This window comes from Excalfactoria chinensis, chromosome 1 (assembly GCF_039878825.1).
Source record: "Excalfactoria chinensis isolate bCotChi1 chromosome 1, bCotChi1.hap2, whole genome shotgun sequence".
In the NCBI taxonomy this organism is placed as follows: domain Eukaryota; kingdom Metazoa; phylum Chordata; class Aves; order Galliformes; family Phasianidae; genus Excalfactoria; species Excalfactoria chinensis.
Genome location: NC_092825.1, coordinates 45,264,782 through 45,280,170, shown reverse-complemented (window position 1 = coordinate 45,280,170; position 15,389 = coordinate 45,264,782). Strand labels below are relative to the sequence as shown.

At 44.0% G+C, this 15,389-nt stretch overlaps 1 protein-coding gene across 2 annotated transcripts; it reads left to right on the top strand.

Moving 5' to 3' along the window:
- The first annotated feature begins 2,034 nt into the window (after window positions 1–2,034).
- On the top strand, window positions 2,035–13,554 carry STRA8 (stimulated by retinoic acid 8). Of its 2 annotated transcripts, none has more exons than XM_072358927.1 (7): window positions 2,035–2,152; window positions 2,961–3,045; window positions 3,411–3,563; window positions 7,001–7,283; window positions 8,575–8,651; window positions 10,450–10,561; window positions 13,319–13,554. In XM_072358927.1, exons 1-7 carry the CDS (start codon window positions 2,113–2,115, stop codon window positions 13,391–13,393), a joined length of 825 nt encoding a protein of 274 aa, XP_072215028.1. In that variant the 5' UTR covers window positions 2,035–2,112; the 3' UTR covers window positions 13,394–13,554. The 2 variants fall into 2 exon arrangements, with proteins under 2 accessions (XP_072215028.1, XP_072215019.1); XM_072358918.1 differs by lacking the exon at window positions 2,035–2,152 and adding an exon at window positions 2,366–2,475.
- Window positions 13,555–15,389: the final 1,835 nt, after the last annotated feature.

Below are 15,389 nucleotides of genomic sequence, written 5' to 3'. Positions count from 1 at the left end.
CCCCCCAGCTTTGGGTAGAGCTGCCACCCCTATGTTCGGGCTGCCCCCCATCTAACCTGCCCTTGGGCGCCTCCAGGGATGGGGCATCGTGTCATAGATTAGTTTATCTATTGGGATCCCAAGAGGTGCCAGCATGTACATAACTTCAGTCTGTGCACATTTCCTGGATCCCTTCCGCTTTGCAGCTGCCAGCTCATCATGAGCAACTTTCTTAGTAGTCTCTGTGTCATGGGTTTACCATGTGGTTTGCCTGCACTGAAAAGGGATTGTTTGTAGTTTCTTCCTAGCCGTGTTTTGGATGTAAATCAAGGGATCCTATGATTTAATGACCTTGATTTCGCAGTGTTCTGGTAGGAAATTGGGAGGAGTGAATTTAAGGACGGAAAAAGTTAGAAGGAAGGGAGTCATTCGTTCAGCTTACAAGGTGCATTCTGTATCCTGTACATTGAAAGAACAAGATGGGGAGGGAACCCTCCTGCCTGCTGGCCTCTACTAAATAAGAAATTATTAATTAAAAAAGAAGAAGAACTAAACACAAACACTACTAAAAAGTTGGATAGTATCCTGCTGAAAGTAGGGGAATGACCATCAGGATTTTTCAGCTGTGCCACCAACTCATGTAGGTCAGTCGCTTTCAGTTTTCCAGAGAGGGTAATGGCTTTACAGGATCATCCTTGTAAAGTGCCTTGAGATTCTAAACATGCCAAGTGCTACTGTCTGGGGCTGAGGCCCTCACCCTCCCCCCATGAAGTTCAAGGTAAGAGTTCAGTTTGCTATATTCTGAAGGAGATGCAAGTTAAGCTGAAGTCACCATGACCTCAGAACTAAGGCTAAACAGATACTTGCTTTGTCTCATCTGACTGGGCTGTCTTAATGTACCAATTCTTTCAACTACTCTTTGATAGTATCATGTGCCCGAGACATGACTTTTGGAGGTGAGGTCCTAACTGCAAAAGCTTATACCTAATTCTAATGCTTCATGCCTTGCTAAACTGTCTGGTGTGAAAGCTCTGCAAGAGAGACCTCCTGTCTGAGTTTCCTGGGTGGTCCCACTGATCCTATAAATCTAGAAGCAATTTTTAGATGGGTGTGATGAAAGGTATTGGCCGTATGTTCTTCATTATGCTGCAATGAAGGAATGATCTACAGTGCTGAAGTTATTCCAGCAGACACCAGTGCAGCTGGAATAGAACATGGCAAAGGCTTCTCCTAGCATATTAAGTCTTACACCTAAAGCTGGTAGACGTCCAAGAGGGCGTGCTGCAGCATGGTGTTTCTGGACGTGCTCCAAGAAGATAATGATCCAAACAAGAACAGTTGCTAGTAAAAGATGTGACTTAAGTAGCAAATGGCTGTGTGACTAGGCATTATGTACGGGTACTGTATAACATCTTTATATTGCAGAATATTTGTCTTCTTTATTTAACTTTGCTCCTAGTTCTTTCTCCTTTAAGGCTACAGATAGCTGGTGAAGCTGAACAGTCGTTTTCTCAGACACATGGAGATAACCGAGGGTTAAAATGAAGGGGAAAAAATGAAGAAAGCAACTAAGTTTTGTTGAAACATGAATTCAGTCAGAGCAGAGAGCAATCAGTTCTGATTTCTTTTTGTGTTTAGTATCAGGTTTTGCATAAGGCTAAGAAATATATCCAGGAGCTGGAGCAAACCTTGAGTTCTTTGCTGAAGATGAAAGGTACCGTATGCAAGTATTTGCCTCGGACAGTTTGTTAAGTAGAGGCATATAGATGCGTGGCTGCTCCCATTAAGCATTAGACCTTAATGCGGCTTTATTTGTAGCGCAGATGTCGTCAACTCAGGTAGCACTGTCCCTCAGATCCACAGCCATTCCCAGCCCTCCCTGGCAGAGGAAGGACACAGCTAATTGCTGCTGCCCCAAGCTGCAGGCAGGGTCCCTGCCTAGGCTGCATGCATAGGCTGCAGGAACAGGTGTGCTCCTTCCAACCACAGCACAGTATCAATCAGAGCTTTCACACACCCAGCACTCCACATCAAGCGCAGCCAGAGCTGGAACTTCAGAACTGCAGGCTTTGGTCTGAGTTAAGGGGAAAGGAGAGGGAATCTGTTGAGAGTTTCCTCACATAAGTATAGCAAATGGAAGCCTTTAGTTTAGAATTTAGTCCCATAGGAACAGGTAAGAGATGCTGTGGTTTGTTTTTGTTAGTTTTGCTTTCAGCTTGGCAGGTCATGGTCATGCTCTCCATGCCCTCACCAGCACACCTGCTGCTCTCTGGTGCTGCTCACTCACTGGTGGCAACAAGGATTGGGGGCTGATGGGTAAAGCCTTTGGACACATTTTTATGTCCCTTCACATATCCAGAACATGGTGAGCTAGAAAAGGCATTGCTGTTTGTGCAGCTTGTCCCCCCAGTGGCTTGTATCAATTCTAAATCATAATGCTTAAAACAAAGTCCTCTCAACCCACACCCTTGGGTAAGCCACAAAAGGCAGCCACAGGTAAGAGGAGTCATTTGGCAGAGAAATCTGAAGGCTTCACAAGCAGTGGGGTGGCTGAGGAGAGTTTTAAAGTAAATTTCCCATCATATTTACTTGCACGTATATAAAATTTGTACCACTGCTGAATCACAGAGTGGGTTGTCTAGGGTTTTTATGTGCAGTTTGCTCATTACATGGCAATCATGAGATGCTGTATTGACGAGTGCTTGTTCTTGTTGGGGCTTTCGATTTGGTGATTGTTTTTGCCATCAGTTCTGTCACACTAGTGTTACAAAGGAGGACAGCTGAGTTCTCAACAGCTCCCAGTAGTGGCAGTGATATTATAGGAGAGGCAGAGGTGTTGCATCTCACATCACTTTTGCCTAACGAAGAGCTGTGGCTCCTGAAGGACCAGTTGTCAGGACTGTTCTGTTTGATTGGGACTGAGAATGAGAAGGAAGCCAAAGGCCTCACCAGTGTGACAGTTGTCTTTCTGCTGACAACAGAGTCCTTCAATCTGGAGGATGGGAACCCTTCCAGCCTGGAGGAAGTCAGGGAAGAATATATCAAGAGGCACTTCAACAATCACAGGTAAGGGCTTAAATCAATCAAAGGAGGATGATAATACTTTGCATTTGCTTCCCTCCCAGTGCCTCTTAGCTTCTTTGTCATTGTTACTGAATTTCCAAGCAGAGGCCTTTAATCGTGAGGAAAAGATGAAGAGATTTCTTGTGGACCCCTGTAATCTCACACAGTGCGTGAACACTATTTGTATTTCCTTTGCCTCCTATGCAGCTCACCACAGACTTCTTGTTTGCCTGCAGAGCAAAAGGACTGTGAAAAAGCTTGCTGGGGAGAATGGCCCTGGACCCTGGAGTGACCATGAGAAAGACATTATTAATCCACTTAAGAAGTTGCTCATGTGGCTTTTTTTTCCCCCTGTGTGTTCTTTTCAGCACTGCATCGCCCTCAGAAGCTGTGAGTGAGAGTGATTCTGCTGTCTGGTATTTGATGCAAGAATGTGAAAAACAAACAATGGAAGAAGATATAAAGCCAGGATTAATCCAGTACCCAGAAACTTCATCCCCAGATCTGGTGGAATTTGAACGGTAGGTGCACCCCAAGTTGTCTTCAGGTGTTTTTTTTCCACCTGTTAGCATTAACACTGCATCCAGACACTGCTGTACACTGAGCCTCGCAAAAGCCTTGTGCAAGCAACTTTGGCCCTGCTGGTGATGAAGCTGGAGCTGTGGCTGGCACATGAATGGAATCTCAGCATGGTATCAGCCCCCAGCTCTCCCTCCAATTCTCAAGAAAGAGGGGGGGAAAAAAATCATTTCAAGTGTGTCAGGCCTTGTGTGGACATGCTTTACCACTGTCCAGTGGCTTGTAGAGTGAGCTGCAACATGCCTGTAGCGCTTCAACACGCAAGTGGTTTTTAACCCAGATGGAATGGGTGTTTATTCAAGCAGCATGACTTACCCAGGTGTTTGTCCTTGTGTGCTTGTGATATCAGTACCACTATCAAGTTCTATCTCCCCAGTGGGGCTGAGTTTGAGAAGCACAGGAATTGCTGCAGCAGACAAAACTTGCCAGTGGCTAGCTGCATGTGTTCCAGAGGAGCTACAGAACTGCAAGTAGGTAGATGTGGGCAGATATTTCCCCCCACAGGTGATGGTTGTCCAGCCTGGCATTGGTATGAGAAGTTGGGGCACTGCTGTCCCTTTCAGAGATGGATATTTAGCTTCTGGCAGCTTGGAGTACTTGTTTGTAGGATCAGAGCTGCATAGGACTGGAAGAAACAAGAGAAAATAATGTAGTACTCAACCTGCAGTGGTCTGGAAGACATCAGAAAACACTCCTCAATATGACTGAAAAACAGAGAGAGGCAGGGGAACATAAGTGCTTTTGAGTGTGCTACAGCCAGAAGGTTCCGGTCTGTAACCCTCTTTGGGATCAGCCAAGTGCCTGACACAAGTGCTAAAAATCGGAGACCATTGCTTTCATCTCAATGGTCCATGTATTTTAATCTGGGATTGTAATGGTAAATTTCCCATTTTTTTCACAGTTATTGGTATCTTAAAGCTGAGTGTTCATCACATACTTTCTCTTGCTCTCAGATGGTACTAGGATATACTGTAGGGGTCATGGATGGTAATCATCCCACAGTTAAGAATACGCATGGCTGGAGAAGCCACAGCTGTAGCTGGCTTCCTCCAGAGCTTCACAGCCATAAGTAAAAGCATAGACAATTTCTTCTTTTTTTTTTTTTTTCTTTTGCTTTGAACTGGTGTTGGTTGGTTGGTTGTTATAATTTTCCCCCGATTATTGAGGTCTTTCATCAAAACGAGACCTCAGCTCTGCCAGCAGATGGCAGCAGCCTACTGCTACTGTGCTTGCTTTTGCTCCTCTGTGCTTTGGAGATGATTATAGTAGAGGTATCATTTGCAAGACCTTGAAATGTGCTGACTGAGGATTTTCTAGGGGAAGTAAGCCCTACTTCATCAAAGACTGCACAATAGGACCATAAACACCCGCCTTTCCCCTTCACTGATGAGGGGGACCACGGCCTTTGCAGCACTGCATGGACTCTTGGCATTTACCCTGCAGTTTTATTACAGCCTGCAGTTGAACTGTAGCTAATTCTTCTTTCAAAATGATCAGTGGTAATGAGCATAAAGCAGCAGGGAGTCTTCAGTAAACAACAGCTTCTCAGCGCTAAGTCTAATCACGTTATTTGGGCAGCATCAGAAATGCATTGAGCTTCTACAGAGAGTTACAGTGATGGGACTGCACAGTATTGCAAATGTGCAAACTGTGGTCGGCTCCTTCCAGCTGGGAAGGAAATCGTTGACTCATGGTTTGTTCAAACTCAGTTTCTTTAGCCAAGCAGTCTAATGATGATTCATATTCTGTTAGAGAATCCTTCATTATCCTTCATTTGGAGCTGGTGTCCAGAATTCTAGGTGAGTGCAATAGCAGACCTAACAATGCTTGCCTGCCTCCCTTACAGTACTTTTGTTTCCAGCAACGGCAGAAAAACTTCAGAGCATGGAAAAGGGAGGTTAAACATGTTTGTGTTTGCATGAGGGGTTATTTTAAAGCTTTCAATAGTGGTTTACTAAAACAAATAATAATTAAAAGATGGAATTCTTTTGGGTTAATTTCTCGTGCAGCAGTTTGGTTAGCCAGGAAACGTGCTTAATTGGGACATCTTCCAAGGAGGCATTCTGAGCCCAGTCAAACTGAAAAACAATGACTGCTCTTTATACTCTTCTTTTTCACTCCTTCGAACACACGTTCTTTCATCTGAGGAACTCTAATCATTTAATAAACATAAAATAACCTTCAGTGCTACTTTCTAAAGAAGACATTATCATTCCTGGCTCACTGTGCCACACGGTACTAACAGAAGAAGGAAGTTCTTTCTGTGCTTGCATCTTCAACTTGAAATTGCAGCATTAATGTTGAATTGTTAGTTTCACTGCAGGCCTCACAGAAGTCCGTCTTGGGAATGCAGACCCTCAGATGTAAGAACTGAGTTCCCATATTCACACTAATCAGATCTTTCAGGCCCATGGTACTGCCTTTCTATCTGCATGTGTAGTACCTAATACATCAAGGAGTGACCTCAGTCAAGAGTTTTTAGAGCGCTGCAATGCCAGAAGTATAAAAAGTGACTTGCAGTGCAAGAGCCTCGGGATACAAGAGCAAGCATGCCAAATTTTAAGAAAAGCCAGCGTGAGGTTTGCCTGTGTGATGAGTATGGCCTGCAGCAGCCTGGAGCTCCTATTCTGAGGCAGCCCTGCTGAGGCTGGATCCTGCCCTTTGCAGATGAAATCTTGGCATAGCAGAGTTGCTAAACTTCTCTGGTGGTTTTGGGCAATGTTCAGTAATTGTATGAGGGAGAAGTCAGTGAAGTAGTTTTGAATCACAGCTACTCCCTCCTCCCCTGTTGATGGCTGCAATTATATCACAGTCTTTCTAGATAGTAACTACAATTGTCCAGCATAGCTGCTTTATTAGAGAAGGCTATTAAGGTGTCAATTGAATTGTTTAGCAACAAGTGTTGCACAATAGTTACTTATCTGCAAAGATTAATCACAGTTCCACAATTCTGAGGTAATGCTAATTATATCCTTGGCTTACCTTCCAAATAGCAAGCAGTCCTTCCACTCCAGGGAAGTTTCCTCAGCCTGTGTTCTGAACTCAGGGTGGATCAGCACCTCTGTAGAAGGAGCACTCCAAGTGGCTCAGTTTCTCAGCCCAGTTACGTACAGCGTCTGTTACCATCCATAGTGCAGTGCTTTGCAGCGGTTCCTTGCAGCTGCAGGTCTTCCAAAACCAACAAGAGGAACTGCATCTTTTGCAAGGGCAAAGGTTGTATTCACCACATACTTTGCAGTGGCAACTCATCACTGACCATGGCCTAACCCATGACCAGATCAAACCTGTGGTAGTTCTACTGTCATAGGAGACCTTGTCCCTTCATACTGATTGACAGTAGTTGGATAGCTTGCTCTTGAGATGCTCCTTGTCCTTTCAGGTACCTGTATTTTTATAAGAACACAGTAGACCTACTGAGAGAGCATGGAATTGTTTCCGCTGAGGAGGTACCTCTTCCTGTGGTCTCCACGGCTATTTCACACCTCTGGCAAGAGCTTTCTGAAGAAAGGAGAGACAGCATCTTGCAGTACTGTAGCCAAAGAGATTTCCGCCTGGGTCCTACAGATGCTTGCCAAGAGCCTGCGTGCACTGATGGCGATGTGAGGGACAGTGGAGGTAACAGTGAGGAAGCCAGTGGTTCCTTGGTCTCCACACCAGAGGAAGTAAGTGCTCAGTAACACCTATCCTCTGCCCCTAAAGCTTCACTCCTCCAGTTGCTAATTGGCTCTGCAGCTTTTAATTAGAGAACATACAGTAGTTTTAATTAAGCTTTCCCAAGACCATTTGAATGCATAAGTGGAAACAACAAAGAGCATTTGAGTAAATGTCTTATCTTACCGAGAGAGAAGTCAGCAAGCTATAAGAGTGCTATGGCAGCAAACCTGACAGTCTCTGTTGACCTGTGGATTTCTGTGCTAAGGAACAGTTGTATTAGCTGTAACTTGCTGTGGGGTGGGGAACAAGAACAAGGATTGTCCAGCTGTTGTCCTCTACAACAGGCGATCTGTACCCAGAAGAGATGCCTGGATTCCTAAGCCATGTGTGCTTTTGCCTGGTTGCTTTTGTTTGTTTGTTTGTTTGTTTGTTTGTTTTTAATTCAGTAATCAGAGCACTTGGTAGCAAAGGTAAAGTATTTGTAGACCAGTTCCAGCGATACAGGGCTGATGACTGCCTGTTCCATGCATTTCTGCAGAGCCAAGAATTCAGTGGCTGCATAGATGAGAGCACGCAAAGAAAGAGATTAAGTAACAGCCAACTCTCCATTAACTGTTCCTGATTAAGCACTGATTGCTTAAGCTACCAGCTGTTCAGAGAAGTGTACAATTTTATTAGTTGCAAGGGAAGGTCAGGGGTTTACCTTTAGCAGATAAGTAAATTGCATTGACAAGCTCTTTTTGAGTCACAGGACAATTAGCAATTCAGACCACTGACCTGCTTAGGAAATGTCGTGGGGATGTTGCATGTACAGTACTTTCTGGAACAGAAGAGGTGTGAAGAACGTAATGGCGGAGTGAGCTAATGAGATTATTGGTCTGTCACATGGAGAATCCAAACTCCTTTGTAAGACGAGTCATACACTGGAATTGGATTTATGGAGAATGGCTGGTGCAGCTAAGGTCTCCAGCCATAAACAGTGCGACGGCCAAAGTCAAGTCTGGAAAGCAGCGTTACAATCCATGTTTTTACTGATGATCTGGGAGACGTAAGTCTAATTCTTGGAGGCTGAAGCACGGGGAATGGACTAATCTTGTGTTCAGAGTTATGAAATAGTTTCTCCTCCTTATTCCTGTGTCTGCAAAACCCTGTCGATTTCTGCAGAAGTAAACATTAGCTGTTAAATGGAAAGAAAAAAAAATACTGTACTTCTTAAGATTTCATTATTAAAAACTATGCCCTAGCTAAAACTCTTTAAATGGCTGGATATGCTGACATCCAAAGTGTTTTCTCTGACAGGTAATGTTTGAAGACGCGTTTGATGTTGCTGCTGGTTTCCTTGAAACAAATGAGACTCAGGGGTTGTCTAGCCAGAGGTAAATTATAAACCCACCCTTTTGCTAGATAGAATAACTCAACAGCTGACAGTCAGCGCTCCCCAGCAAGTTTGCTGTAGAGGAAGTCAGTATTTGAGTGTTCTCTTCTGTGCCTTTTAGTAGAAACAAAGTAGTAGCATACATCAATTGTGCTCCTTGTAGTACTACCTCTTAAGGTGTATGAATGAAACAACAAATAGGCCTTTATAACAGAACCAGGAAGATGAGTTTACCAGGAGTACCCAGTCACTTTGAGATAAGCAGGCACTCTTAGTGATTTGTCCTGGACAGTCTAGGAAGAGTCCTGGATTCTGGATAAATAAACTCTTTAGAGACAATCAAGCTGAAGTCTAGTTGGCCTGAGCACTAAGGTCAAAGAGACACAATGGGGAATGTTTTTAAACTGAGACAGGGGAGGTTTAGGTTAGATATTAGGAGGAAGTTTTTCACACAGAGGGTGGTGACGCACTGGAACAGGCTGCCCAAGGAGGTTGTGGATGCCCCATCCCTGGAGGCATTCAAGGCCAGGCTGGATGTGGCTCTGGGCAGTCTGGTCTGGTGGTTTGGCAACCCTGCACATAGCAGGGGGTTGAAACTGGGTGATCTTTGTGGTCCTTCTCAGCCCAGACCATTCTATGATTCTGTGATTTTCTGCAGATCACAATTACCTAAGAAAGAACATATCAGATACAAAACAAGCACTGCCTTTGATTTTCCCAGTAGACCAAAGAAAGAAAAGCTTAATGTCTTCAAGAAGAAAATCACTTTCTGATTCATCTCTTACGTATTCTTGCTGCTTATTCTTGGTTAGATTTTTTTTTTCTCTTTCCAAATATTGTTTTAATTTTTAATTTTTATTTCTTTTTAAATCCAGCTGCTTATTTTTCCATATTTAGAGAGTTCTTTGATGTGAATCTTTTTTTTTTTCTTCGCTGTAATTCCACACTGCACTTCCAGAACAGCATGAACAGAAATAAGATTGTTCTGGCTGTTCATCAAAATATGTTTATATTGTAAAGCTTGACAAAACATGTATCCGTTAAGTTACATTTATTAGGTCATAACTGCTGTTTGCTTTGGAAACAAGGAAAAGCAAACTTTGTTAACACTCCAAATGTGTTGGCATCATCTATGCAGTCTGATTTAAGCCCCAAACTAGATTAATATTTCAGTAGTCAGCATTTTTCATGTGCCTTTCTTTTTCCTATCACCCCATGCTTCATAGTTCGGGACAGGGGTGTGGTGCAGAACTTTGTAAGATCCCAGGGAGAGTATAGAGGTGATGTCCAGAGTGAGTATCTGACCTTAGGTCTAAAGTTACCGATCACCTGAGTATGAATTTGCTAGTAAACAGCTGATATGTGATTTTGTGACCACATTTTTTATGGTGTTCTCTCAAAAACTTTACAAAGGAAGTCAAAGTTGTTTCTTGGAACAGCCCTATAAAATACAGTGCCGAATGGCCATTTTTGCTCTCCGTTATGATGGTTGCGTACCTTTCCCTAGAACAGTGTTACCACAGCTGTAGTGTATTAGTGGATCTCTTTGTTGTGGTAGCGGTTTCTTGCACAGCAGTTCTCAGCTCTTGGATATATTTCCTGCACTTGTTAGACAGTATTTCCTCATTACACCTCCACTCCTTTCTGTCTTTTTCACCTATTGTCTTTCTTATCAGATTTGTCATGGAAACAATTTAAGTCTTCTATCATTTATAAGTAAAATGTGAAGGAGAGAAAGTAAGGAGGAGGAGGAAAAGAGGGAAGAGGAAATTAAATGTAATTTCTTGTTCCATTTTCAGTTCTTCATTTACAAGTGGCATTTCTGAAAATCCAGAGGACGACCACAGACTCTATCTGCAGATCACTGACTTCCTAAAAAGCCTTTTCTTTGCTAATACGCAGTTCTGCCAGGTAAGCTTTGCCAAAGGGTTCCTTGCAAAAGGAGCACTATATTTCTGTCACTGTTAGAAAGAGATTTCCCTTGCTTCAGATCACAGTGTCCAGAATCATTAAAACAAGAGCTTGGGGTTTATTGCTTCAGATGTCATTCTGCAGGTCAGTAGGATTGCCTCTGAAAGAGGCAAGGTTTGAGATGCTGTTCTTGCTTACAATACTACTCAAAATGGCAAATGACACAAAGGATTTTTAAGTTAATGTTTGCATGTAAGTTCCATGTGGAAACGCTTGAGTGATCTCATCTAAACTGATGAAGCAGTGCCTGCTTCATCCATAACCCACCCTTGGCCTCTTGATTCTGAACTCAGTGCTTTATCTTGATGCCAGCTTCCCTACCCTAAGCCCCTGTTTGGCAAGCCTTGAGAGTAGGGTAATTATGCTCTTAAAAGAGAACAGCTGCTGTGCCGTGTCTTAACTTCAGCCTACTGGTGCAGATTCACTGAGCCAGAAATCATTGTGTTTGTAGTGTTAGTCCTCCTGTTCTTGTCCTCTTGCCAAGAAGGTGTCTGAGAGCTTGCGCATGGGTACGGGACCAAAAAGGAGAGAGCACTCAGCAAGAACATACTTATTTTGGCTCAGATTATGCCTCTACAATGGCCACTGTTTCTCTATATCCTACTATCACCTAGCTTCCACCCAGATCCTCCAGATCCCAAGGAGCAGATACTCCTTTAAAGAAAATAGAATATTTGTGATGAGGGATAATTGAGACAACAATCAAACAAAACCCAAAACAACAACACAAAGAACCAGAAACTGGCACTACACAACTGTTTAAATCAGTTGCAAAATGATTTCTGCATGTCACTTGGTTCCTACAATCTCCTGGAGACCTTAGCACTAAAGGAGGTGCTGGGAATGCCAGCAGGCACGGTAAAAGGTATTACACAGGAGCTACCAGAGCAGGACTCTTCAGCAAAAATGTGTGGGGGTGACATGAGAGCACTTTGATCCTAAATGGTTTGGATTTGGTACACAGGATGATGGTCCATTACTTCTTAACACCAGAACTAGACAGCACCCAATGAAATGACAAACAGGATAAGAAGTTGCAGATTACCAGAATTAACTCCCCAGGGATGAGTCGATTGACAGTTAATAAACACAAAGATCTGGATACAATTTCCTATTCAGAACATCCTCACAGCACAGTGTGCCAGGAGCATGTATTGGGGAGACAGAGCATACTGCATGCAAAGTGCTTGAGCTTCTAGTTTAAACATCCGCTCCTGGCCATTGTCAGAAACCAAGCACTGAATTACACAGCCATTTGGTCTGTGAAAAACTGTGTTCTGCATAAAAGCAGGGCTCTGTTGGAGTTCATATAAATGACTGTGAAATGAAGATGCCTAGGAAAGAAAGAATAACTTTATGCAAGGTACCGTGTTTCCAGTAGTGAATGTCTTCCTCTGGCTAAGTGCTGCTTTTGCTGTATTGCTGTGCATGAGTCCAGGCCCATCTCACAGCTCCCAGGTGAAGTGGTGTAGGTGGTAGTGAAATGCTGCAGATTGGAAGCTGACTGAGCACTTTTGTTATTCAGGAGCTTTGAATTGTCTGTAATAAGACAACAAAATGGGAGCGCGAGCAGAAATTACCCAGACTAGATAGAACTGATAATGCAAAGATCCTAGTCTGTTTTTGTTTAGATAACTGTGGTACGGCACATCCAGGGGTCCTGCCAAGAAGCAAGAAAATCTGGCTGACATATTTGTGGTTTTGAGAGCAGAAATTCAGCTCTACCTCTGAGCAAATAGTTTGAAGGCAGTTATGGAAGTACAGCTGATTCTGCCTAGGAAACATTCTAGCCAGCTTGAAACACTACCTCAGGCAGCAGCAGAGCTCACTGTAGCTACGCAGCTTAACCAAGACACTGGGTTACTCAGTGCGCTGAAGATTCCTGGACTTGTCCTGGACAGGAGACCTTCTTGCTTACTTTGTGTGTGTGAATGAATCCCTGCAGACCACTCTCTCAGTGCAGTACCGACGCTGGTATGTTTGCCCAAGAGTTTGGGCAGTGCTGGTGGCGTAATTATCCCAAGGGTTAAGTGGTGTTCTGATTCACTGTGTACACACATAGTAGATGAGGATATGGAGGCAAGCAGCAGGTACTGTACTTAAAGGCAGGGCTGCCAGTGTGTGTGCCCAACTGATGTGTGAAAGGTAGCCTCTGTCCATTCCATTTGCAGAGCTGATGAGGTAACAGATTTTCTTGTGGTCATTACGTGCCAGTTCCGTGTTAATACCATTTGAGATTAACTGTCCAATTACAAAGCACTGTTGTTGGATTGTGTACATTTGCTGTTTCACAGTCTGCAGACACAAACAGTTTTGTGTCCTGGACTTCGATTGCTCAAGAGCCACTTATGCTCTGTAAGATGGTCAAGAAAACCATTTCCCTCTGTTGCTAAAAGAGCAGCAAAGCCTGAAGACAGGGGCTCGAGGAAGCTCACATGTCCTCAGAGCCTGTTATTTGATGTGCTTGCTACCATGGTCAGTAGCTCATGTCTAAATGATGTAGATAGAGGCAGGGTGAAGACCTGTGATTTTAGAATGGAATTAGTTGAGAATCTGAGACATTCTTCATCAGGCACCACAAACCATTGACTGAGAGGTGCTGGTTGCTGATTCAGATCAGAAGCAGGGCTCATGACACTTTGAAACACAGTCAACTGATGTGGTTTTTAACCTTATCTGGCTTTGGGATGGTTTCAGGAAGAAGATCTTCAGTTCGATTATGAGACTGTAATGCTGAGGTGCACGGAGACCTTTGATGATGAAGATTTATAGGTAGTATCCCAGTTTGACAACGTTTTGCCAAGCATCACTGGACACAGCAGGCATGTGAAGAGGTTATGCTTCTTCCAGAGGAACGCCTCTCCAATCAGAATGGGGAGACACTGTGTTGCGGTTTGTTATTGTTGACTTCCCTTTCCTCATCAGTGCTCCATAACTTATCAGTTGAGCAGTTTATACTTTTAAACGTTCCAGGTTTAAAATATTTATAAAACCTAAAAGAAGAAATATTTTTCTCTCTGCCTCTTTAATGTTTAACCTCATTTCACATATACACTGACGCACGTGCAGCTTGGTGGCCTTGCCTAACGTGAGCTGTGGAAGAGATGCAGAGAGGATGTGGCAACCTACGCACTCCAGACTGCTACCTGCAAAGCTCACAGCGTGCCTCCCAGCATCCTGCCAGTGATTGCTTTCCTCTATAGCTCTTTAGCCTGGGCTGGAAACAACAGAGAAATTTCTTCACAGAGAGTGACATGAGGCTCTTTCATATCTATGAGAACAACTTTAGTGGCCACCCACTCCCAAATCGCTCAGAGAGATGCAAGTACAATCATAAACTGTGGATTATTTTTGTAAAGTGTGCAAAGCTGAAAGAGACCAAAGCCCCCCTGTGCCGTTCTGCTGCTGATGAGTAGTACTGCTCAGATGGTGTCTTGCAATTAAAAATGCTGTGAAGTTAAAACAGATCATTCACATTTCTGAGCTGTCATTAGCGGCTTTCTGCAGCCTCGGACACAGACTGTGTTCTGGCAGTGGTTATATTCAGGTCTCCCTCCTCCTACCTCCTCTCTCATTTTAAAGCACCATGCATATATTCCTCTGGAGGGCCTGGGTTTTGAGACATGCGCTGGTTGAAAGATGTACACAGCTCAAAGCATCTCTTTCACATCTTGCTGCCATCCCCAGTTCCATTTGCCATGAGACAATTTGGGCAGTTCACTTTTCCGCCTCAGTTACTGCATCAGTTGAGGTCATACTTGGCAGACCTGTAGGTGAGCCATGTGAGTAGGTAACGTTGAAGGATTAACAACCTTTTTTTTAACAGCTCTCAATCCCCATGCTTTGAAGGCCAATCCAGGACACAATTAAGCAGCAGAAATATTGCATTTTCAATTGACTTTCAGCCTGTCATGTGTCAGAGGAGGCAGTTCTAGGTGGTCACCGTGGTACGCAGATGCATTCCCTTGATCATCACGTGGGAGAGCTTTTGGTGCTTCACCAGGAGAATCTTAGGCTTGAACACAAACATGAATCAACAGACATGTTCAGGTAGTGTGAAGGTAAGAAATAACTTCCAAAAGGTAGCAAGTGTTGTGGGAAGCATTTATGTCATTAGGGAGAGGATGCTGAACGCATTACTTTTGTTCCTCCTGCAGCACGACCAATTTGCAGGATGCAAGCCTGTGTGTGACATGGGAAGGCAGCCTTCTCATGCAGAGCCAGCACCACCAAACCATGGGCTGTGCTGCTCCGGTGTGCAGAGGCTGCTCTGCCTTGGCAGGGAAACAGCCTAAATTCCTGGGCATAGTATTGCCGTGTGTGCCCTGGCACCATACTGTTCAGTGTTCCGTGGTTGGTCTTGGAACTTCTTACGACAAAGTCTGGAGAAGGCCAGCAGGCTGCTAGGGCAGAGCAGTGGGAAGGAGAAGGAGCTTGAAGCAAAAAAGCAGCAGGGAGGGAGTAATGGCAAACCTGGAAGCAGCCATAGAAGTGAGACCATTGTGGAGTTTGGGCAGACCAGGCCAAACCAGACAGAATGAGACCAGCTGCATTACAGCTATGCTGTAGCACAGCAGCTTCTGTTCATCACAGCCTGATCTAGTGGCTGGCAACCCTGCCCACAGCAGGGGAGTCAGAACTAGATGATTGTTGAAGTTCCTTCCGACCCAAGCCATTCTATGAATTTTATGATCGCAACACTGTGAACAGAGCACTTCATATCGCTGCCCAGTTTGCATCTTGTTAGAAAGCTATGAAAATGAGCTGG